At 42.5% G+C, this 25,637-nt stretch overlaps 1 protein-coding gene across 4 annotated transcripts in view; it reads left to right on the top strand.

Annotated features, from left to right (window-relative positions):
- Positions 1-25,637, top strand: part of STAG1 (STAG1 cohesin complex component) — a 124,840-nt gene that overhangs the window by 78,489 nt on the left and 20,714 nt on the right. For all 4 annotated transcript variants that reach the window (XM_083178450.1, XM_083178451.1, XM_083178452.1 and 1 more), the window contains exons 2-17: positions 2,165-2,289; positions 2,382-2,511; positions 4,638-4,796; positions 5,346-5,442; positions 6,248-6,324; positions 6,744-6,948; positions 11,682-11,833; positions 12,952-13,025; positions 13,213-13,336; positions 17,551-17,649; positions 22,652-22,731; positions 22,988-23,095; positions 23,512-23,626; positions 24,048-24,165; positions 24,324-24,427; positions 24,714-24,806. In XM_083178450.1, coding sequence (XP_083034576.1) covers positions 2,261-2,289; positions 2,382-2,511; positions 4,638-4,796; positions 5,346-5,442; positions 6,248-6,324; positions 6,744-6,948; positions 11,682-11,833; positions 12,952-13,025; positions 13,213-13,336; positions 17,551-17,649; positions 22,652-22,731; positions 22,988-23,095; positions 23,512-23,626; positions 24,048-24,165; positions 24,324-24,427; positions 24,714-24,806 — 1,764 coding nt within the window. In that variant the 5' untranslated portion in view covers positions 2,165-2,260. The remainder of the gene's footprint in view (positions 1-2,164; positions 2,290-2,381; positions 2,512-4,637; positions 4,797-5,345; positions 5,443-6,247; positions 6,325-6,743; positions 6,949-11,681; positions 11,834-12,951; positions 13,026-13,212; positions 13,337-17,550; positions 17,650-22,651; positions 22,732-22,987; positions 23,096-23,511; positions 23,627-24,047; positions 24,166-24,323; positions 24,428-24,713; positions 24,807-25,637) is intronic.

The following is a 25,637-nucleotide window of genomic DNA, read 5'->3' as shown; positions in this document are numbered from 1 at the left end:
AGCATCCAAATGATTACAAAGGAAGTTTTTGTTTCTGAGTAGTTATTGAATAGTTCTCCTCTAATCTATCTTGTCCAGGAGTATGGATGTGAAGGTCTTTATTACAGAAACATCCCCTTACGTTATGATGATGCCTGTCTTACAGAATATAGCTCACTGCTCGTGGTGCAAGATATTGCTGCGCCTTGCTGCCATTTTCCCCAAGGTATTATGTTCTAAGGCACTGCACCTGGTCACTGGACTTCCTGTTCCACAGATTCTTGTATGCAGCTACAGATTCTTGTATGCAGCTGTATATAGAATCATTTTATTAACCTTTTGGCTACTGTAGGTAGTAGTGCACCTTGACTTATTCTTACAAGGTGGCTCTATCCACTTGTCTGGAACCATTTCTGGCTACAAATGTTGTGCTGTCCCTTGTCTGTCAGATGGGGCTAAATTACACAGATCTAGTTCTTTCAAGTACCGGTTTTTATTTTATTTGGGTAGCACAGATGGCGTAATGGTTAGCATTTCTGGCTCAGAGCACTGAGGTCATTTGTTTGATACCTACCATGGCCCTAATTGTACATAGCTTGTTTATTCTCCCCGATCCAAAATATAATGGTAGTTTTTTTATTGTCTGAACTAAAACTAACCCTAGCGTGAATGTTTGTATATGTTGTAGGAAATATAGATCGTAAGCTCCAATGAGGCGGGGGTGATATGGATTGAAAATATTCCCTGTAAAATGCTGCAGACTGTGTGCTATATAAATAGCTGGTAATAGTATACACTTGTTTGCCTTTAACTAAATCGTGTGAGTTTAACATGTCTTAATAAATTAATACAATTATTGTTGTTGCTGTTATAAGTTTGTATGGATTGGAACTTGTGTGCTGTGAAATGTACCATATTTCTTTGCACTGTTTAAATACCCCCACTCCCCTCCCCCGGAAGCGGTACATCTGTCAGAATGAACTTAGGTCTACAGTCATTAGGTCGACCCCACTAGGTCGACTGGCAGGAAGGTCAACCTGACTTAAGGTCGACATGGGCCAAGGTCGACATGACTTAAGGTCGAATTTGCATAAAGGTCGACATGAGGAAGGTCGACTGGTCATAAGGTCGACATGGGTTTTTCACTGGTTTTTTTATCTGAATGTCGACACAGTCGACATGGACACAGTTGGCAATGAGAATCGGACCCTCGCATCGCTCGCTTCGCTCGCAATGCTTCGGGCACGGTGCCTCGCTGCGCTCGGCACACTATTTTATTCTCCCACCACGCCCTAGTGGATGGTAGGGCATGAAATACCGCCTGTCGGCACATGTCGGCTCAAAAAACAGTGAAAAACCCATGTCGACCTTATGACCAGTCGACCTTCCTCATGTCGACCTTTATGCAAATTCGACCTTAAGTCATGTCGACCTTGGCCCATGTCATCCTTAAGTCAGGTCGACCTTCCTGCCAGTCGACCTAGTGGGGTCGACCTAATGACTGTAGACCTAAGTTCATTCTAATAGATGACCGCTTCCCCCTCCCCCAGCCGGTGTGCTGGAAGGTCCATGTTTGTATATTTGATCAACACTGGGAACATCTACATACATTAACCTTAAAGTTCTTATACCACACGCCATCTGACTTTTTAGTAGGCAAATTGACGAGACGTTTGTAGAGAAATAGATCTAGAGAAATTGAATGCAAAATGTAATAAAATTATACTTCTAAAGCATTATTCTATCAATGTATATAGGTCTTGTGATGTGTCCTCTGTACATAGTGTAGCTAGTATTCTCACCTTGCAGTGTATAGTTAATACAAATCTATTGTCCAAAGAACCGTGACCATATCAATATTGAAGTTCTTTTGTATTGAATGAGTTACGTTTTTGCATTGATAAATTTAACATCAATAGTGGAACAGTGCCCCCATTGGTAACTGCTAACCAAGGCATCTATTTATACCAGACTCCTTGTTTCAGTTCAGAAAAAATGATATCATGCTAAACCATCACTTTTATAAAATATGTGACTTTAAAGGTTTCAAATGAGAAGGTTTCCTTAAGGGTTTAATAGAAAAAAATTAAAAGGATGCTTTTTGATTCTAAATTTGTAAAATTGCATTTTTATTCATTTACTTTTTTTTATTATGTTAAAATATTTTTTTTCTTTTTATTCCTAGATTCACGTGTCTGCAAATTCTAATAACTGAACCTACGGAATCTCCTTTTGTCAGTTATTGTGGGGCTAAACCTCTCTGCACAAGAGGCCCGCAAGCATGATCACCTCTGAGCTGTCTGTTTTGCAGTGAGTACATAACTTGCACCTGCATAGTTTGAATGAGCCGATTTTAATGGTATGGAGCGCAGTGGATGAAGTGGTTTTCTTCCTTTTTTTAGGGACTCTACAAATGAGAGCGCAACAGTACACACAGACATGTCTGCAGTTGCCAGTGAAATAAGCTCGGATATTGTGGAAGATATAGAGGTTAAGGGGAAGAGGAAAAGAGGACGCCCTGGAAGACCACCAGTGAGTACACATTAAGAAATGAGTTTAGATTTTGCTTACTTATGTTATGTCGCTCACTGTGGTTGCAGTCTGCCACTTCTCTTTTCACACTGTCCCATATTAAAATTGGGTATAAAATGGGGTATGCTGGGCAGTGAGTAAATCCACATATTTGGTTCCCAGTTTGTGTAGAGAGTGTAAAATATGCATCTATCCCCCCCCCCCACCCCCACCCACCCTCTTCCTCAGTATTGCATAACTCTGTGCGCTTATGCTGGGTACACACTGGGCGATTCCTGTGGAGAATGCTTTAGTGCATACACACTGACCAATATCAGTCAGAGACTTCACCCACTCTGTACATGCAGTTGCTGGCGATATTGAGCTGTATGTACAGATGACGAGGGATCGTTAACGATATTGAGCATACACACTAAGCGGCGTTCATTATGTATCGTTACAATATCGATTTTGTTAGCGATTATATTGCCCAGTGTGTACCCAGTTTTAGTCAATTTTAACATTTGATTTATAAAGGATAAAAAAATTGTGAGTAACCATATTAAAGGGTTCTTTGATTTTTGTTTTGTGATCATGATGTATTCATACAGTTAAACAGTGTATACTTATGTCATATTTATTCTAAAATGTATGTTTTACCCTTTCCAGTGTATCTTAACAGGTCAGAGCACCCCAACAATATAATGTAGCAGATAAAAGTACTATACTTTTTTTGTTTGTTTATAGGACTCCCCAGAAAAAGGTCTATGTACTGTTTTACCAGTGTGTAAAATATTTTAATAACGAATACAGTTCTATAATTTTCAGTATGCCTTTTTTAAAGTCTGATTCAAAGCTGTTTCTTCAACTTTTGAATCCGATAAACCCCTCCCCCACATAATCCCAGGTCAAGACACTTAAGACTGTAGTCCTAACATGCCTGGTGTTTCATTGTAAATTCCAGCAGATGTCTCCTGTCAGCTAATCTGAATTGCTAGCACAGAGCTTCTCAAACCCTTTTGTTGGGACACCCTAAAGGTGCATACACACTATGATTTGTTGACAAATATCGTTCATTTTGGCCCTTCTGAACAACATTGGTTAAAATATCGTTCAGTGTGCATCCAGGTTGTCTGTCGACTGTGCAGGCATGTCCATTTCAGATAGATGTCAGAGAAAGCTATAGAGTCTAGCTAGATCGTTCATTAGTCCTATCATTCAGTGTGAATGCACCACATGTTACATCCAGGACACTCGGGAAGTTCAAGGGAAATTTATGCTTCTCATGTTCCTCTGTTGCGGCCCTTCTGCGTGCACTGGCTCCACTTCAGAACACATGTCAAACGTCAGACTCACCTAAAACTCTCGCCATTATATCCTCCTATTTGCATATCTGACCTCTTCTCCCTTCACACTCCCACCTGCACATATATCACCACAAATGTCCTCGAAGATGTTGGCTTAGCTATACCCACCTGGAAAACTTTTCCACCTCTCTATAAAGTTTCAAAGAGGCTCTCAAGACCTGTGTTATCAAAGCCAGCTAACCCACTGCTTCATGCTCCTTACTGTATTTCCATTCTGCGTCTCCCTTGTCTGCCACTACCCTTTTTATATTGGAATATATCTCGAGCAGGGCCCTCTTGACACCTGTTTTTTTCTTCTTCTTTCCTTCACTTGTACCATTCCCTCCTCCTCACTGTTAATAACGGCACCAATCTTTGCTACTCAAGAAGTGCTGTTTATTTGAGTATTATGACTGCTGTTGCAGGGTATAAATCAGTGATGGGGAACCATTGGCCCTCCAGCTGTTGAACCTACGCATCCCAGCATGCCCTGCAACAATTTTAGCATGGCTAAATAGCAAAGCTTTAGCAGGGCATGCTGGGATGTGTAGTTCAACAGCTGGAGGGCCAAAGGTTCCCCATCCCTAGTATAAAGCTTGATACCTGATATTCATGTTCTGCAACTTTTGGTTAGTTCTGTTTTTTTTCCTCTTGCTTTAATCATACTACTTCTGCAGACCCCTTGTGCTACCATAAAAGTAAAGAATAATACAGGTTATCCAAATTGCGCAGGTTCATGTAAGTTAAAGTTTGGGTCAGTGGTTATCTCTACAATCGGTGTAACTGTTCATTTGTATGCAGTCTGCCATAAAGAAGCCTCGGAAAACACCTGGTGAACGGAGTCGGGGAGAACCCGGAACAAGAGGACGAGGGAGAGCGAATGGACATCCCCAGCAGAATGGCGAGGGCGAACCAGTCACCCTGTTTGAAGTTGTGAAGATAGGAAAGAGCGCCATGCAGGTATCTTATCTCTTCCACACTGTAATTCCCAATCTCACTCTGCAGCGGTTATGGGTGGTATTCAATCTCCTGCCGCTATTCCCAACAGGGGAAATAGCGGTGGGGCCCTATTCAACGCTGTCTTTCCTGACCGCATTGAGCAGGGATCTTGGCAGAACGGGTCTGACTTTGGCAGCAGCCGAGCTCCTGGCTGTATCTCGTGGCCACACCAACTTTTAGGCGTTTGGCAGGCGGGACATTGAATCCAGCCTACGGATTGGTGGTCAAGCCGGCCGAAAACAGAACAGCCCGACAGACATTTAAGTACAAGTCCTTGAAAGTCTCTGCTTGTCCCCTGTCGTTACATAATCTAAATGTGTTCCATTCTGGTTTTGCCGGAACTTTTTTCTGTTTTAATGCTTCAGTGGCAATAAGGTATTAGCAGAGTCTTTCTGTTTAGGTGTTACAGTGACTTGTAATTGTGCACGCTGATATTATTATATTTCAATTGGCTACTGAGATGTTCGGAGAAGGCATGTTTATGTGACCCTCCTGTGGTTTCTCTCGTAGGCTGTTGTAGATGATTGGATAGAGTCCTACAAACAAGACCGAGACATAGCTCTTCTGGACTTAATCAACTTCTTCATCCAGTGTTCAGGATGCAAAGGTTGGTGTTTTCTTTGTCATAGGAGGTTTGGTCTCCCCATGGCCCCAGAAACTGATACACAGCTGTATACACGACTTGTAGGGAGGTGCTAGATGTCGCACAGTCACTGCCATTCTATCTACTAGATAATCATAGGACTTCAATTTCAATAAAATGTAAACACCTTAATTACCGCAAACCGTAGATATGTTACAAAACAAAAGGAAAAGGCAAGCAATATATGGGAAGGGTGGGGATAGAGGGTGGGTAACACTCCAAGCAGTTGTAATCGTTGGTTGTATGGGTAGAGAGAGACCACTCTGATCAGTACTATGTTTCATAGGAAACAGATTTCGTATGAGGGTTCACGAACAAGAGGGGGTCTATAGGACTTTTCTAAACCAGAGACTGCTAATTTATGTGGCTGAAAAATAAAATCCATAATAGGGGTCCAATGTGGCTTAAATGGCCTACCCTAATCATTGCCACAGCACTCCTTTTAATACATCCTTGCATGGGCATTTTATGAAATATCTTGTGTTTAAAATGTTTATCCGCTATATGCAAAGAAGATCACTGGTACTCTCCAGAGAGACGCACACACACACTCTCTGAAGGTGTTTTGGTTGGGTAATTCAATAATATCTGTATTACGTATTTTACTACCTAAAAGTTTACATTGTCCTCCTGCCTTTATTGTTTTGACTTCTGTAAAGGGGAGAATTGTGCACTTTTTTGTTTGCTATTTATCTATAAACTGCTTTTAGGTTTTGTCTTTGTAATTGCTTAAACTAATAAGTTTGATACGTTTATTTTTACTGTGCAGGTACTGTCAGAATTGAAATGTTCCGTAATATGCAGAATGCAGAAATCATCAGGAAGATGACTGAAGAGTTTGATGAGGTAAATGAGCTGTTGGACACTTTGTGGCTAAAGCAGTTATTGTGTATAATTAATTTACTAATCCTTTGGTTATATATCGCACACATTACATGGTGCTTCAGAGAGTATTCATTCACGTTAGTCCCTGCCCATGTGGAGCTTAATATATATTGTTTATCACTTGTGCCTCCATACTCACTGGGGATAATTGTCAGTTGCCAATTAACCTCTTAAAGTGATCGGCTACCCAAGCAGATAGTGGGAGAACATACAAACAACACAAGTCAAAAATTAAACTCTTGAGATGTGAGGCAGTAATGGCTACCACTGCGCTAACCATGGTGCAGTTAATTTTCATTGCTTTGGGTGCAGACACTGCACATTCAAACTATAGCTGTGAGAGAGTTTTGATTTCAGTGATTCATTCTTCCCTCCTTCAGGACAGTGGAGACTACCCTCTAACAATGCCCGGTCCTCATTGGAAGAAGTTTCGCAGCAACTTCTGTGAGTTTATTGGTGTACTGATCCGACAGTGCCAATACAGCATCATCTATGATGAGTACATGATGGACACAGTCATCTCCCTGCTCACCGGTCTCTCAGACTCCCAGGTCCGAGCGTTCAGGCATACGAGTACACTGGCTGGTAAATCTTTTTACTTTGAAATGTTATACTTTGTTCATTACCTTTGGGGTTTCTCCTTATTTGTTCTAATAATTTTAAAGCAAATCCTACAGACGTCATCTCCAGCACTGATAAATAGTGTAACGCAATCAGGTTATCTGCTTGTAAATCTAGATATGATTATATAGGAGAATTATATGTTGTGGCCAAAACCACGGTCTGCCTGCCGTTTAACACCTACTCTGCTCTTTTGCACGTGGTTGAGTTAATTTATAATTCAGGTGAGACATTGGTTGAGAAATACACTATTGGCTTCTGAGAATGCTTAGAGCAGTCATCATTATTATCATTTAGTGCATATGTTGAGGGCGCCTTTAAGCCTTTTCACCAGTACAAAACATGCACAGTGATTGAACTGCCATGTCCTCATGGATGCCATGTAGCGGTGACTCTAGATCTACCATGTTTTGGTCAACTATGCTTAGTCCGACTGTCTAGTCAGGTGCCTAAAGATAGTCCACCGCATCTAGATCAACCGTAACGAAAGTTAGACGCAAGTGTTAGGTCACCTAAAGCGTGATCGACAGTCACAATTTGTTGCTGGCTACGTTGACATAGGTAAATGTGGATACTGTATAAGTGCACAGTGTCTGTTTGTCGTGCTTCGCTACGCTTGGCACACTATTATAATCTAACTCTGTATCCACTTGGATAGTAAAGTATGAACCAAGTCGACCTGCACAAAAAAAACCTTGGAAACTCGTATTGACGTTGTGACGGTTGAACAAGTTCCTGTCAACTGAACGCTTTTGTCTTAACTTTAGTAAATGTCGATCTAGATGCGGTGGACTATCTTTAGGCGTCTAACTAGATGGGTTCAACTACGTGTGGTCCACAAGAACACGGACGATTTAGACACTGTTGATCTGTCGACCGAATATGCGGCAGGGTCTCCACACAAGACTAGAGCAGTGATTGGGGTTTCCAGTGCTGACACATTTTAGTTTGAGCTAAATGGACTCTGCATCAGCCGAGTTACCACAGCTACCCTGTCCCATCCCCTCTTCACTGCATCCCATTGCACAGCAGGTCCTACTTTTTGGGTGGCTGTCATTGTGCCTGTGGAGCTGGGGCTCGCACAAAACATGCGCAATGGCTTACTTTTTATCAAGCTGCAATTTTCTAATATTAAAATTGCAGCATGATAAAAATAGATCTCTATTGTGGCTAGTTCTCATGAATACAACATTGTGGGCCAGATTCTCTAAGCTTCATAAGTGATCAAATGGAGAGTGATAAACAGTCAGCCAATCCGCTCCTGCCTGACATTTTTCAAACACAGTCTGTGACGTGACAGGTAGGAGCTGATTGGCTGTTTATCACTCTCTCTTTTTTATCACTTTTGAAGCTTAGAGAATCTGGCCCAATGAATTATAGTGATGCAGATTGGCAAGTATTGGTTCTAAAAGTTACCCGCTTGCTAGGTTTAATGGTCAGAATTAAACTCCTAATTGCAGTGCTATTTAGCAGCCACTGTGCTGCCAAGAAGGTTATTAGGAGCATGTTCAGTGATAGTTGCATTTATTTATCTGAGGTGTTTTATATTCCTGTTAGTTTGGTGATATTGTTAGATTAGCGTTTTATTTAAAAAGTTGTCTTCCTGCTCAGAAGAGTCCTGATTAATATGTCCATTAATAGATGTGTGGCTTTCTCTATCCCTCCACCCCCTCGCATCTCCCACATATTAAAGATATTTAGCAAATAAAACAATGCTTTAATGTGTTTCCGTCAAAAAAAAGCAATTAGTAGTGACTCAAGTCTTTCCATTATTCTTTTTCTTCTGATATACAAGTCAGTCTGTGGATGGCTGTATTTTCTTATGTATCCAAGTTTTCCTGTGTACAGTAATGCAATCTGTACTGCCACCTTGTTTCCATGTGCTGTCTGCTCCGTATCTGGGGTAAATTGCTCTTCTGAATATCTTTATGCTGCTGCCCCACACTGGTAAACTCTAGAACTCTAATTACATCTCACGCAGTCCTGATGTATTTTCCTCACAGCTCGGATAATGTGGCTCTCCATGTTCTGACCTATGTGTCGGCTTAATACAGTTCTGTTTGCTATCCGCTAGTGACCCTGTTGTTTACATCTATTTATAGACCCTGGCTCTGGGTGGAATGTCACAAACCTAAACTGAAAAAGGATATTTTGAAAATTGGGTGTAAATTCCTGCTGAGTGTATGTTTTAAACTAGGGTGAGCTGGTTTAGGTTCTACTCGGATTTACTCGGTTCTTTTCGCCAAATGATCGCAGTATTGGATTTTTTTACGATTACCGATCGGCTGTCACATGTGGTTGATAGCCAATAAGATCCCGTGTTCAGATCCGTGTAGAACCAAACTCGCTCACCAATGGTTTAAACCGATTTTAATTCTTGACCTTTTTATTGGAGTGCATTTTTTCAAATTATTCAAAGATCTTGCGTTAAGCGTCATGACCTTGACGGCCATTTTCATTCCGGGTGTGGACAACTGGGAAGCGGACTTCCTCAGCTGTCACAAGTTGCACCCAGGAGAGTGGCGTCTCAGTCCCCAGGATTTTGCACAGATTGTAGATTGGTGGGGATTACCACAGATCGACCTGATGGCGTCCAGGGTCAACAAGAAGGTGGACACATATTGCTTCAGGTCCAGGGACCCTCAGGCAGTGCCACTCGAACTAATGACGATTTGGTCGTTCAACCTGGTTTACCTGTTTCCCTCCCATTACTCTGATAAGTCGCATGTTAAAAGAGTGGACGCAATTCTGGTGGCCCCGGACTGGCCTCGAATGGTGTGGTCGTGAAAACCCTGAAGCGTCTACCTCTCGTAGTCGACTTGTTCACTCAGGGGCCCTTTGTTTACCAGGACTTAGGGAGGCTTTGTTTGATGGCCTGGAGGTTGACAGGCAGATTTTAGCCAGGAAGGGCCTTCATGCTTCTGTCATTACCACCATGACCCAGGCAAGGAAACCGGTGACGGCTTTCCATTACCATAAGATCTGGAGAAAGTATGTAGCCTGGTGCGAAACTTATTTCTTTCCACCTGCGGATTTTAAACTGGATCGTTTTCTCCGGGTTCTGCAGTTAGGCTTGGACCTGGGCCTACGGCTAGGTTCCTTAAAAGTACAGATATGGCTCTTTCCATTTTCTTTCAAAAGAAATTGGCTAACATTCTAGAAATACAGACCTTTTATCCAGGGGGTTTTGAGGATTCAACCCTCCTTTGTGCCAACTACGGCTCCCTGGGACCTTGATGTGGTCTTACAGATTCTGCAGTCATCTTGGTTTGAACCATTGGCGTCTACTGAATTGACGTACCTCAGTGAGAACAATGGTCCTGACCGATTTAATATCCAGCATGCTGGATGTTAATCGTCAATCGATAGTGACACGTGGAGCCACGCATTTCCATTGCTATGGCCCCTATACACGTAGCGATGTAGGGGCATTTTCTAAGCGATCTAGTGAGATCTGCATATTGCTGTGTAGGCCCTGTAATTCTACCAGAAAGACAATGGTGTAATGCTTTTTCCTCTCCTTTGCCTGGCTATCAGTAGTTGCAGACATTTATCTCAAATTAGCGGTGAGAAATTATTGCAGTTCTTGCTGGTATTTTACACTGTTTCAGTGAGACGTGTTTTTATGGTCATAGCCCTTTTGCATTAAATTGGGGAAGCTTTTGGGGATTTTGTTTTGCCTGCCTGAGTGTTCAGTGTAGGCTGTTCAGTGTAGGCTGTTCAGTGTAATTGTATATATCTACCTCCCTTCTGCTCCCCACCCCTTCCTTTCCTTTTTGCAGCCTAACCCTAAAGGCCCCTCATACATTAGTCAGATTTGGGCCTGTTATACCCGATCCCGACAGATTGGGCCAAGAAATCGAACCAATACCGATGTTTTTGACATCCAATCTGATGTGATCAGTAGGTTGGATCGGCAAGCAGGTCTGACCTCCAAATCTGACCTCCCCTCCCGCCCGACGTCTGAACGGGGTCTCGCATGTGAAGGTACTACATGCAATGTATCCACCGCCGTGTACTCAATGCTTCCGATTCTGACAGCATTGGAGGCAGATTCCGATAAAACAGATCTGACTTTAAAACAAGTCAGACCTGTTTTGTCAAAAATGGCCACGGATTGTCGAATTCCCGCCCGGTTTTCGACAATTTGAGGCAGTTTTCGCCGATATGCCCGCTTTCCAACAGTCAGAACAATGAATTCCAACTGTTGAGCTGAGCAAAATTGGCCCAGGATTCCGACAGTCTCAATCCCGGATTGAATACGAAATCTCACGCACGTAACCTAAACTAAACCACCTGGCCAAACTCTTTCCTGCCCTGCACTTCTTTGAGTTCTGGTCTTGGCATCCTCATCAATGTTGGGATTCCAGCACCGCTGATGTGGATGCAGGTGTCGGTATTCTGACTATCGGCATCCAATTGGACATTCTCTTTATTTACCCATAAATGAAGAAATATGAGATTTTATTTTTTGTCCGGTTACAGGTCTGAGCTACTTATTGGGGTCACTGTAGCATTACCTGACATTTGATGTCTTCAGTGTTGTCAGTGAATGTCCATCTTCAAAGCCATACCCACCTTTAAGATACTGTAGAGGGTTTATCAGCACCCATGCACTTGATACCTTTATATTTATAATGTTTATCCCTTGTTAAATTGCTTGGAAATCTATAATTTGTATAATTTGCCTTTTGCAGCCATGAAGCTGATGACTGCGCTGGTGAATGTTGCTCTTAATCTGAGTATTCACCAGGACAATACTCAGCGCCAGTATGAGACCGAGAGGAACAAGATGATTGGCAAGAGAGCCAACGAAAGGCTTGAGCTGCTGCTGCAGAAACGCAAAGAGGTAAAACCTGGCTTATAGCCTCCCTGAATGCTGAGACAGAAAGTTACTTTGGTACTTGTTTCCTAGCACGGCGCCTGCGATTTTGATTGTATCCATCGGGTCCTAAAAAATCGCGTCCATCGCATGCAACCAAATCGCATGCGATCGATGCGATTTTTACATCGGAACCAATGCAAAATGGTCCCTGAGACCCGATTTTACATTGGGCCCAATGTTAAATACCCCAGACCCCAATTTTCATTGTATACCCACCCTTATGGGTCAAATGCCCCCCCCCCCCCCCCCCCCCCCCCTCACCATTGTTAACGCCACCCCACGATGAACGCCAACCCGAAGTGCGGCGAGCCCGCAAGGGGCGGCGGTACGCGTCCTCTGACCTTTTCATACCCCCACTATCCACGTCAGCATAGAGTTGATTTTATATGCGCTCGCCACCGAGCCCGAAGCGTGGCGAGCGCACGCGCATTACTTCACAGGTATTACGCGGGGCTCGGTGGCTCGCTGCGCTCGCCACACTATATAAAATCAACTCCACACCGACGTGGATAGTGGGGGTATGAAAAAGTCGGAGAACGCGTACTGCTGCCTCTCGCCGACTCGCCACGCTTCGGGTTGGCGTTCATCGTGGGGTGGCGTTAACAATGGGGGGGGGGGGGCCTTCACATGTAAAATACCCATAAGGGTGGGTATACAATGAAAAATCGGGTCCATTGGCCCATTTAACATTGTTCCCTATGTAAAATCACGTCTATCGGTCGCATCACATGCCTTAACTTAAGGCATGCGATGGACACGATTTCTTAATTGTCGGGTAAAAGGCTAAAAATAGCCCTGAAATCACGTCGGTCGCGTCCATCGCATACCTTAAGGTAAGGTATGCGATCACCTGCAACAGGCGCCGTGCTAGGAAACAAGTACCGTTACTTTCTATGTCTTTGGCATCCTGCAACTCTCCAGCTATTGTGGCACTAGAACTCTAGAACTATAACCATGTTATGCTGGGACTTGTAGTACTAGAACATGTGAACGAAAGGTTGCTGCCACAACTGTCGGTTAACCCTCGTGAAGCCCAGCTGATTTGTTTGATTGATCATGTATCATGTGGTTTTCATTAACAGCTTCAGGAGAACCAAGATGAAATAGAGAACATGATGAACTCCATATTCAAGGGCATCTTTGTTCACAGATACAGGTAATGCACTTTGTAAGTCACCTGAATACATTGAGCTTTCCACATAAGCCAGCACAGCAATTGTGGTGATTTAGTCACGTGATCGTCGCCTGAAACAAATACACTGCTGAAGTTCTTCATGTCTATGAACTTTCTGTGTCCTGTGCTGATGCTAAATTTGTTCTGTGTATGATTATTCTCTCTATAGAGATGCCATTGCCGAGATCCGAGCCATCTGCATTGAAGAAATAGGGGTGTGGATGAAAATGTACAGCGATGCTTTCCTCAATGACAGCTACTTAAAGTACGTTGGCTGGACTCTCCATGACCGGGTGAGTTTAGGGAAAGATTGTGCTGTTGGCAGAGGGATGGGTGCCCTGTAGTATTGTTAGGTTTAAATTGTAGTGGTTCCCCCCGTGTGTGTTTTCCATCTTCAGTTAGCCACTCTTCAGGAGTGTTTCTGGTTACTTTTATCATCTGTTTTTAGTGTGTACATATTTATAACTCGTGTGTATTAGTCTTATTTCGGGATTGCTAGTGTAACTCTTACCCTAAGGGACATGTAGACAGTGTTTCTGTTCATGAATGGGGGCTGTCAGTCATCGCAGTACCATTACCTTTTAAATGGGATCTACCCTATAGCTATTTTAGATAAAAGCAAGGCAACTATAATTGAATGCTGTGCGCGCGCGCACACACACACACACAGTGCGATTGTGACTATTTTTAGTCAAAAACGAACTGAACGTTAAGTCAGAATTGCACAGTATTCAGCCAAATTCAATGCTGATCCCATTTAGTCAGTATCGAATAGAAAAATATACTGTGAAGGCAAGTCTCTCTTGCATGTATAATGTATTTGGCCTAGGCCAGATAGTCTAAATCTAAAGTGCAGTTAGCCAAAATAAAATAAAAACCGGCCATGAGACAGAATCGAACAGTGTGTACACACCATAGGCTGTATTTAATGCGGCCGAAAACAAGCGACCCTTGCCGTTCAACACCTGCGCCGCCCGCTCACTATATTCAACGTTCCGGGGGAATCCTCGTGGTCATGTCAGCAAGCATTCCCACAAAAGGAAAGGTTTGAGGCATTTAGCAGTGAGCCTTGCTCTTTTGGTGGCCGCATACAGTTTCCACATCGCTGTAAAAACCCAGCGAGGCGCAAACTGTGTGTGCAGGGGGGTCAGTTAAATACTGACCGTCCGAGCTGTGATCGTGAGCAGTTAGCCCTGCTCGCGGTTACAGCTCGCAATAAGCATTGAACACTGCCCCATAAGTGAAAGGTGGAGGAGTAGCTAATATCTCCATATCTGAGCTTACCATCTGTACGTTGTGGCTACCTTGGTGAAATAGGGGCTACACAAAGATAGCCAGGGATAGCTACCCACAATGGGAAGCCATGGCAAGATAGCCTTCAGCTTCTACCTATTCAGCCTGCTATCGTTTTTTGGTACTTGTTTCCTAGCTTGGCGCCCATCGCATTGTATACCATAAGCCTAAATATGGTATGTGACTCGATTGGACCCGATCTTGTACAATTAAAAATCGTATAGCATCGTATATGCCATACAATGCGATGGCATACGATTTTTAATTGTATAAGCACCCTAATGGGTGCTTACAATGTTAAATGACCCCCCTATACGATTTATGTTAAAAGCACCCCCACGCCACCCCCACTATCAACGTCAACCCAAAGCGTGGCGAGCGCAGCGAGCCAGTGTCCTCCGACCTTTTCATACCCCCACTATCCACGTCGGCGTAGAGTTGATTTTAGATAGTGTGGCAAGCGCAGCGAGCCACCGAGCCCGAAGCGTGGCGAGCGGACGTGGAATACATGTAAAGTAATATACGTCCCCTCGCCAGGCTCGCACGCTTCGGGCTCTGTGGCTCACTGCGCTCGCCACACTATCTAAAATCAACTCCACACCGACGTGGATAGTGGGGGTATGAAAAGGTCGGAGGACACATACTGCGCTCGCCACGCTTTGGGTTGGCTTTGATAGTGGGGGTGGCGTGGGGTGCATTTAACATTGTAAGCACTCATTAGGGTGCTTATACAATTAAAAATCGCATCGCATGCGATGCATAAGATGCCATACGATGCAAATCGTGGATGCCGTGCTAGGAAACAAGTATCAGGGTTTTTTTTGGGGGGGGGGGGGGGGGGGGGGTTCGTCCCATCACTGACTAAGTTACTACAAATGAGAAAAAAAATCTAAATGTTATCAAATGGCAAACATGTCTATTTGAGATGGGCTCATCATTTAATGGGAAAATATTACATTTCTGTACAAGATAACAGAATCCATATTTTGTTTCAGAGTCTTTATATCTGCTCATCCTGTTTGAACAGTGTTTACTCCAATAAGTGTTTTTAAATGTGTACATAAGGTGCTTATAACTGATTGATAGTTACATTCTGGTAGTAGGTTTAGGATGTATTGCTAAACTCAGAATATTGTTTTTCACTATTGAAATGGATTATTCTAATGACTCAGCCTTGGAGAGAAATAAAGTAGTAAGAGATAAGGTACCAACCTGTCAGCTCCTAATTACCATGTTACAGGCTGTGTTTGAAAATAAGAAAGAAGTGGATTGACTGATTCTTTATTTCCGTTCACTTTATCTCTCCCCAATGCTTAGTACATAAGCCCCCTTAATGTCTTAATTTTTTTTTTTGAATCACGGCACCCTAAAGTATCATTTTTTCACGGTACCCCTAGGCCAAAAAAAAAGCAGAATAAATATAACAGTAAGTAAATTAGGTTTATAAGCAATTCTTAGGGTCAATTATGTGGTAAAGGGCAGCATTTGTTTCTGGTTGTACACATTTTATGATTTGCAGCCGCCAGCACTAGTTTTACCCATAATTTTTTTTTACCATAAATAATATAAGTTTATCCTGGGGCACCCCTGCAAGTGTCCCTAGGCACCCCAGGGGGAGCCGTAGCACACACTTTAGGAACCACGGTCTTAAGGAAATCAGATACTAAACCCTTTGATTTGCTAACGTTGCTGTAAGAGATCCTCAAAATATCCGCTAAAAAGCGACTATTCTTTTATTATAAATAAATACACATACAGCCAAGTCATTTAATTGAAGGTTAGTTAAAAATTGGGTACTTGTTTCCTAGCACGGCCACAATCTTATGGATCGTGTACCTTTAAGTTAAGGTACACGATCCATACGATGGACCCGATTTCCTTTAAAATCAGGTCCATTTTGCCGGCTAGGACACAATATCGGGGGCATCGCGTCGGTCGGGACCATTAACATTGGTCCCGACGCGACCGACGCGATGCCCCCGATATTTCCATAGGCTTCAATGTTAAAAAATATTTTAATATTGAAATCGTGTCGGGAAAGGTAAAATATCGGAACCATCGCGTCGGTCGGGACCATTAACATTTGGTCCCGACGCGATTCCCCTCGATTTTTCCATAGGATTCAATGTTAAAATATTTTTTAACATTGAAATAGTGAGAAAATGTGAAAAATGTGAAATGGGCCAATATGACCCATTTCACATTATAGATGTCCCCGTCGTCACCCCACGATAGACGCCAACCCGAAGCGTGGCGAGCGCAGCGAGCCCGCGAGGGGCGGCGGTACGCGTCCTCCGACCTTTTCATTCCCCTACTATCCACGTTGGCGTGGAGTTGAGAATAGAATAGTGTGGCGAGCGCAGCGAGCCACCGAGCCCGAAGCGTGGCGAGCGCAGCGAGCCCCGCGAGGGGACGCGTATAACTTCACAGGTATATGCGTCCCCTCGCGGGGCTCGCCACGCTTCGGGCTCGGTGGCTCGCTGCGCTCGCCACACTATTCTATTCTCAACTCCACGCCAACGTGGATAGTAGGGGAATGAAAAGGTCGGAGGACGCGCACCGCCGCCCCTCGCAGGCTCGCTGCGCTCGCCACGCTTCGGGATGGCGTCTATCGTGGGGTGGGGTGTACGCTGTAAAATTTGGGGGGGTTGGGAATATTTTACATTGAATCCAATGTAAAATCGGGTCCCAGGGACCCGATTTACATTTCATTCAATAAAAAAATCGGGTCGAAGGGCGATGCGATCGACCCGATTTTTCCGACACGACCACCCCGATGTAAATCGGTGTGGCCGTGCTAGGAAACAAGTACCAAAAATTGCACCTAAAAATTGTTGCTGTGAGCGGCGCTGGCATTTTTAGCTGATGTTTTGAGGATCTCTCAAAGCAACATTGCCACTCAGAGGGTTAGATATCGATCTACAGGTGGCTCCTAAATTAGGAAGCAGTACTGCTATTATCTTGTCTTTTTGTCTGTCTGGTATTGGGCCTCCAGAGTCCTCATTAAGCAGCATCTGAGAGGTCACAAAAGTTATTAATGCATAATTGTTGCAATTAGATTTATTTATTTATTTATTTAGGAACGCTCACTTGTTTTTTTGTAATAACTATTTTAAACATTTGACATTTTTGTGATAAAGATGAAATAAGCTTTTGCATTTTCGTATATTTGCTTTTTAACAATTGCTTGATTTTGTGTGTGTTTTGTATGTAGCAAGGAGAAGTGCGGCTTAAGTGCCTGAAAGCTCTCCAGAGCCTGTACACCAATAGGGAGCTGTTCCCTAAGCTGGAGCTCTTCACCAACAGGTTTAAGGTACGTCCCGCTCTCATGTCGATGTATGCATAATTACACAGGTTTGTTACACACACACGTACACACACACACACACACTATAAATTGTATCTCTGCAGGTAAATGTAGACTACTGTACTGGAAGGAAGTCTGGGTAAGCATACAGGTTAAAAATAGTCATTGCGTGGAATTGGATAGCAGGAGAGACCCTGGGTTATAGTTATGGTGTATAGCTTTGGGGTTTAAAACTGCCAATAGCACAGACATCAATACAATGCTCCATACACACATTGGAACAGTTATGCAAGATGTGCAGAATCTCAGGGCCACCCTAGTAATTCCTCTATGCACCCAGCATCATCTGTTCCCCACACAAATCCCTTCCTTGCTCCTTTCATTTCCACCAGAATTAGCCTCACACAACACTTTCTGTCCTTGTATTGTTTTTATGAATGGATAGTAAACCAGATCAATGTTAACCACGAGATCTGGTCCATGTGCCTGATGGTGTAACAGCTGGGTTTTTCCTTTACGCCTCCGTTTATCACTAATGTTCTGGTTATGTAACCTACCATACTCTTCTACTGCGAGCCGTAGTAGTAACTGCGCATCCCAGCATGTCCTGCTACAGGTGGCTTTTTTTTTTTTTTGCATTTCTAAATCACAACTGTGGCAAAGGATGCTGGGACCTGAAATCTCACCACAGTTTGGAAGCTACAGGTTGTCTGGGACTAGCCCAGAGTATGACATTTATGGTGTGTACACACGGTGCGAGTACCGTCCAATGCGATCCCAACACCATCAGATCGCATCGGGGGTCGTATGGCATGCGTGCAATCTGCATACAATTTTAGGCAAGAGATAGACAAACAAAACATCTTAAGCGCTAAAAAAACTGTCCTGCTGCTGCTTGTCCGTCAAATAACAGTTCAACTGGAAACTATAAAAAAAATCAACAATTTTTAAAGTTTTTAGGACCTTTCACAGCGCTGAACTTTTGGATTTAGAGTGAACTAGAGGTTTTAAATATGATTCACCATGATGTCCAAATATGAAGCAACAAAATCCACTTTTCATAAATTTCCAAATTTTATTACATTCAAAATATTGTGAAAAACTTCAATAAAAAAATGAATGAAAAATTCCACAGAAATTGTCACTTTTCAGATAGTCAAAGGGAAAATTTTGATGTAATAAACCAGACCTTTTGGGGTGCTCCCTCTCTGTCACAAATAGCAACTATACTATGAGTTGTTAATGTATTAAAAGTACGCACGAAGTATGGTAATCCAAGGGAGATATGACATTTACTCTGTATGATATATTTTCCGATGAGCAGCTCAACTGGATAATAAAGCTAAAGTTTTTTTAAGAAAATATTCCATGAGGCTTTCTCATTAAGACCCCTATGGGTTTTAATGAGAGCGCATGTAGCCAGAAGATATTTTTTACCGATCAATGCCTTTTGTCTATCACCACCCCTCCCCCTTAGAGAAGGGTTGATATGAGCAATGATTTTGTATTTGAGACAAGACAGGGAATATCAAAAATTCTGAAATGCCGGTCCACCGGCTGATCACTGTTTTCCAGCCAGACCGAATTGCTGACCTATTTAAGGCTGTGGGTTTGGGAAACTATATGATAGTCTGCCCGACGTAATATAATCCGCATGTACAGACTATCAAATAAACAACAGATTGGGAAGAGTAAGCACATGATTAATCTTGTACTTATTGCTAGTGTGTGGATGCTTAGGGTGAGATTTAATAGGATGAGAGATTCAAAAAGTGAGAGATTTGGTAAGAAATCTCCAGTTTTTTTAAAGCGGCAATCATTTACACTGCAAAATCAAACTGGTTTTGCAGTGTAAATGATTGCCGCTTTAAAAAAACTGGAGATTTTTTTACCAAATCTCTCACTTTTTGAATCTCTCATCCTACTAAATCTCACCCTTAGTGTTTGTACTAAGCTCCATGAAGTGCAGGTCACACATGATGGGCGTTTAGAACACCCCGATCTGTGTAGAGCCCGCACACACTTGTGTGTGGATATATAGTTGTTGCCTGGGTTCCCTTGCTTGTCCAACCTGCGGCCCTCCAGATGTGCTAAAACTACACATCCCAGCATGCCTTGCCACAATTTGGCTATTAGGAAATGCTAGAATGATGGCAATGCATGCTGGGATGTGTAGTTTTAGCACATCTGGAGGGCCGCAGGTTGGACAAGCCTAGAGGAAATCCAGATAGATGTGAAGAAAGGCTGTGGCACTCTGTGGACTTATATTGTATAGCAATACAGGTACATGTTGGCAATCACACATTTCAATGCAGAACAATCATTTTTATCAAGGTTGACGGACTTACGGCTGCACTCTAGATCCTGTGAAAAAAAATGGTGAAATCCACTTCAATTTATTAACATTTTGGGGTCATGTTCCCTTTCATCAGAACAATTAAATGAAACACCAAGTGAACATTTATAGCTACCAAACTTACACCCACCTCCACCTTACTGGTGCCAACACCGCTGCTGCAGGTCTGTTTCCGCAAACCACACTTACAGTCAAGGAACCAGAAGTGACGCCCACGGGCCGGCACCCAGTGTCAAACTGATCACATGTCACCAAAGAAACTATAAAAATCCATTCGTAATATACAAAAAATTTAACCAGAGCATCACAATAATGTGTTAAATCTAAATTAATAGAAGTATGTGTGTGTGTGTGTGTGTGTGTGTGTATGTGTATATATATATATATATATATATATATATATATATATATATATATATATATATATTGTGTGTGTGTGTATATATATATATATATATCTATCGTTAAATTTTTTTTAAATTGTGACAAAAGAAATCCACACAACTACATAAAAACATAGAAGTGCACACCAATTATATTACTCATGTATTTAATATTAGAAAACAGTGCTACAAACAAAGTGCACCATAACCACTAGAACCCACTAAATACTCTGAATCTGGATTTTGATGTGCGTCAAAACATAAAATATGAAGAACGACAAAATTCTTTGGATGTGACCTAAGTACTGGAAACTTTTTAAATTTTATATAGGACCCCAAAAAATAAATTGTAATAAGGACCCAAGAAATAAAAATTGTAAAAGAATAAGGAAGAGTCCTATACGGTAATTGTGTGTATAGAAGACTATACAAATGCTGCTAGTGTGGAGACGCGACTGTGACGGTTTCAGCTGTAAAACTATAATATGATGCGCAAAAACTATAATATGATGCGCAACTATAAAACTATAATATGATGGCCTTTGCTTGAGAATATGCTACTCTAGACACAGGGCCCTAGGTAAAATAGTGAACTGGCTGAACTTTCATAAAAAGTGGTGCAACCCTAAGGAGTCGTTGAGATCCCTGATGTGTAGCGTATCCAACTGGTATATCCACCTAGATTCGAACTGCAATTCTATTTTCACTCTATTGCCACCTCTCAGAGACAATGGCGCATGATCATTGATTTTGTGCCGCAGAGTGGCCATGCTATTTTTTATGGGGGCAAAATGTCATGTGACAGGATGATCACGGTCTCCTCTTTGTAATGCAGTTCGAATAGCACTTCTGTGTTGCACCATCCTGCTTTTAGGTTGATGATCCATATTTCCAATGTAATGGAGACCGCACGGGCATGATACAACACCACGTATTTTGTGTGGTACATGTCAGAGGCCATTGTATATCAAACTTTTTGCCTTAATATGGATGTGTGAAAGAAGGTCCTGGCACCATATAAGTAGACGTGGTGCAGTCCAGGCACTTACGAAACAACTGTTTTTACGTCTGAGAGTGTGACTGGAAGGTCCAGTAAACCCGGATATGTTTATCCTCGCCATATAATCTTTCATGTTTGCGTGGCCGGAAGTGCAGCTCCCGGAAACAGACCTTCAGCGATGTTGCAGCCAGTGAGGAGGAGGAGGAGGTGTGGTTGAGTTTGTTTTTCAACCCATATATATACCAAATATTTTTTCAAAACCTTTTTTTTTCTGTAATTCTTTTTGTTTTTATATTGGAAACCGTAATGTAAGATGTTAGTTCACCTTTTGTTAGAGAGTGTTATGATTGCAATGCTTTCAGTATTTATTATGTTATCTTTATGAATACATTTTTTTTAATCTTTATATTTCCTTCTGTATGACATGATTATATGTACATGGGGAATAACATGGCTGTGTAATCCAGCCTTCATGACAGTCATACAATGTGCTGTTTATTGTTACCCCAGTATGTAAGTTCTCCTGAAGCAGACTGACATACACAGCATTGTTGTGTCTGTCACCGTTCCAATCAGTGGCTTCTCAGAGGGTTTTTTTGTATGCTGTGGATTATAGCGCCCTCTAATGGATATTGTTGTTGTTGCAGACATCACAAAACGCACCAGTTGCTCCAATCATCTGTCAAACATGAAATACACAAACATCCTTGTAGAAAGCTTGCAAATACTTTATTTCTTGCTTGCTTGAAGGATATAAAGTTCATATTTAGAACTAATATAATCAAGAAACATGACTTATTGGTAGTGGTAAACTGTTTATTCCACTTCTAGAGGCGTTTCTATACACTATAGAGCAGTGTTATTTATACAAATGAAATCTATTAATATTGCTGATTTCATATCAGTTTGCAGAAACATGATACCGTAACGTTTGTGGTAATTTCTACAGGACCCAGAGATGCCAAATCTTCTTATCCTACATAAAGGTCCATATACACTGGGCGCCGTCATCGCTGGGGGGGGGGGGGGGGGGGGGGGGGGAGCTGCTTTCCCCCTGCCCAGCCGCTCATCTGCTGGTAATACCAGCAGGTGAGCGGCTTTTTCGGCGATGATGCGGGAGCACGCATCACCGCTCATCCGCCGGGTCATACACACTGGGCGGCTTTGAGCTGAAAGCCGCTCAAAACACGAATTCTGCTGCAGTTTTGTGAAGTCTGTGTTTGAGGGACAGTAATAAATTGGGATTAATATTTCACACTTTGCTTTCAGGACCGAATTGTATCTATGACCTTGGATAAAGAATATGACGTTGCTGTTGAAGCAATTCGGCTGGTCACCCTGATTCTTCAGTAAGTTTTCCTGACTCTATTCCATATATGTTCTCTTCTCACTCTAAAGTCAGGGAACGTTGGCCTGTAATTGCACCAGTTTCTCATTTATTTATTTTTTATTTTTTTTAATAAATTTTTGGATAGCGAGCCTCAGAAATCTCATTTGCATCGCATGTTTATTGTAATAATTTTATCAGTTTTATATACTTACAGAAAACTGGCACTGCATATTTTTCTTGTGTTATCACTTATTTCTTCTTGCTACATATTACAGTGGCAGTGAGGAGGCCTTGTCCAATGAAGACTGTGAGAACGTCTACCACTTGGTGTATTCTGCACACCGGCCTGTAGCTGTAGCAGCGGGGGAATTCCTGCACAAGAAGTAAGAATATTGTTTGGGATGACATGCTTCAGGCCAGTGCATAGGTCATCTGTGTATTAGGGACACAGTAATGCTGCATTAGGATGGTTGTGTTGGTTATTGTGTGCACTATGATAATGCTGCACTGTGTGGTATATTAAAGTTGGAAAGACGATGTCTGGGGAGGGGTTCCAATGAGAGTAAAATTAAGTATTTCAAAAGGAATACAATTGATACTTCAAGAAAAAGTGTGTGTGTGTATACACATATGCTGCTACGGCCAAGTGTAGAGTGTAGCAAGAATATGGTTGCCTGCACTGAATATTTGGCCGGGCGATGCTGTGGTGCCGCGCAGACTATGCTCTGTGTAATAAAGATTAGTCTGATTGTGATTGCTAGGTGCTGATTCTGCAGCTTTGTTTCCATCTTGTTTCTAGATTGTTTAGCAGGCACGACCCTCAAGCAGAAGAAGCTTTGGCTAAAAGAAGAGGACGGAGCAGCCCAAACGGAAACCTTGTGAAAATGCTGGTACTTTTCTTCCTTGAAAGTGAGGTAAGATATTGATCTCCTACCACACAAAAGCCTAGTTTTCTGGCCATAGAGTAGTTGCCAGTAAATATTTAACATTTTTAAGGGGGTATCTAATGATGGTAAATTACCACGATTACTTGTCTCGTTGGGGGCTATACAATTAGGGGCTGTGACTTATCAGGGATATTTTCCCCTTACTCAGCAGCCCCATTTATGAGTGTAATCAGGGTTGCAGCTGCTGAACCTCTATGTTTTTGGAAGTTCATTCCCCCCCAGACTACCAAATTTGGGTAGCCCCCCAAAAATATCGAGAAAACCACCGGTTTTCACTCCCGATGTTTGTTTGTAGATAATTGAATACCCCCTTAGTATTATTTCCTTAGTAAAATGTATATGATCTATGTTATCATCTGTCTGACTAGACCTGTTTTCCATCCCACAGTTACATGAGCATGCTGCATACCTGGTGGACAGTTTATGGGAAAGTTCTCAGGAACTTCTGAAGGACTGGGAATGTATGGCAGAGCTGCTGGTGGAGGAGCCAGTACAAGGGGAGGAAGGTAGGGCTGCGTTTCCTAGGCCAATGCTCTCTTTACGTACTTGGACACTCTTCCAACATCATTGTGGTCTGATACAGATTATCTGCACAGTTAATTTTGGGTAGTATTGCTTAGACTAGGTGTATGCGCTGATGCAGATGTGATGTTTTTGCTTACAGTGATGTCTGAGCGGCAGGAGAGTGCGCTGATTGAGCTTATGGTGTGTACGATTCGGCAGGCTGCAGAAGCACATCCGCCTGTAGGAAGAGGAACCGGCAAGAGGGTAACTATTTTCTCACCTTCTCGGGCAGACTCTGTTACTAAGGGATCTCCCCAATTACTCCCCTTTCCTGTATAAGTTATTCTGCTTTATGGAGTAATGATCTCCAACACATGCCGTAAGCTAGAGCCTTTTATAGTATCGTAGAACATAGAAATGTATTTCATTTTTGGATTGTGTGTCTCACTTACTTTACAAAGAAGCTGAGAAAGGAAAGGCTAGCGTGTAATGTCCCTGTCCCTCCAAGGCAGGAGTGACCAGGCTTTTATTGCACTTTTCTGTTTTGCAGGTTTTAACTGCCAAGGAGAGAAAAACTCAGATAGATGACAAGAATAAGCTGACGGAACATTTCATTGTTGCACTTCCCATGCTGCTGTCTAAGGTACCAGTAGCACACGTGTATACGAAGGCTGTTCCTTGATTGTAAATGTTAACCAAAAGCAGCTTTGTGGTCTTACTCAATTTGGTGTCACTAATCTTTATAAAAGTGGATATTTGCAGATCTTATAATATTCAGGTTGCTTGTATTCAATCTGGGGGTCAAGCTGTACAGCAGTGACCCTGTCCCGTTCTCGGTCTGCTCGGCCGAGAACATGCAGGCGGGATGGTATTGTATGTATAGTATGACCCTTTGGGGTAGATGTATGAAGCAGTGATAAGGGAGGAGAGGTGAGCCAGAGGAGAACTGGTCCATGGCAACCAATCGGCACTGAAGTGACATCTATAATTTGGATACTATAAAATTATACAGAGAATCTGATTGGTTGCCATGGGCCACTTCTCCTCCGGCTCACTGCATCATACGTCTACCCATTTGTGTGGTATTTAATTACTCTTACCCCTCACCCAGGACGGTCTAGTTATTCTTGAAGGCAGGTGAAACCAAATACCTGATGATGCACTTTTTTCAGTGATGGCATCTGCAAAAATGCATAGATCTGCAGCTCTTATGTGTTCTTATAGAAAAAAAATCTCAATTTTTTTTAGGGGGATGGGAAAAATGGGGTATTTTGAATAGCACGAAAAAATGTTTTTGCAGAAATCCCCAAGTTTTTTCCCTCTCCCCCTTCTTTGAAGCTGAATACACACTGACAGATATATGTATTCTCCATACACGTTGCCCAATCTGTCCTGCCTGATGCACAACTGGGTGGGCGCACTCACATGTGCCCACCTGTTTAAGCTGTCATTCGCCGCCGGTGCAGGTGTACGA

This window comes from Crinia signifera, chromosome 3 (genome assembly GCF_055691185.1).
Source record: "Crinia signifera chromosome 3, ASM5569118v1, whole genome shotgun sequence".
In the NCBI taxonomy this organism is placed as follows: Eukaryota; Metazoa; Chordata; class Amphibia; order Anura; family Myobatrachidae; genus Crinia; species Crinia signifera.
Note: the sequence above shows the minus strand (reverse complement) of the source record. Positions and strands in the feature narration are given on the sequence as shown.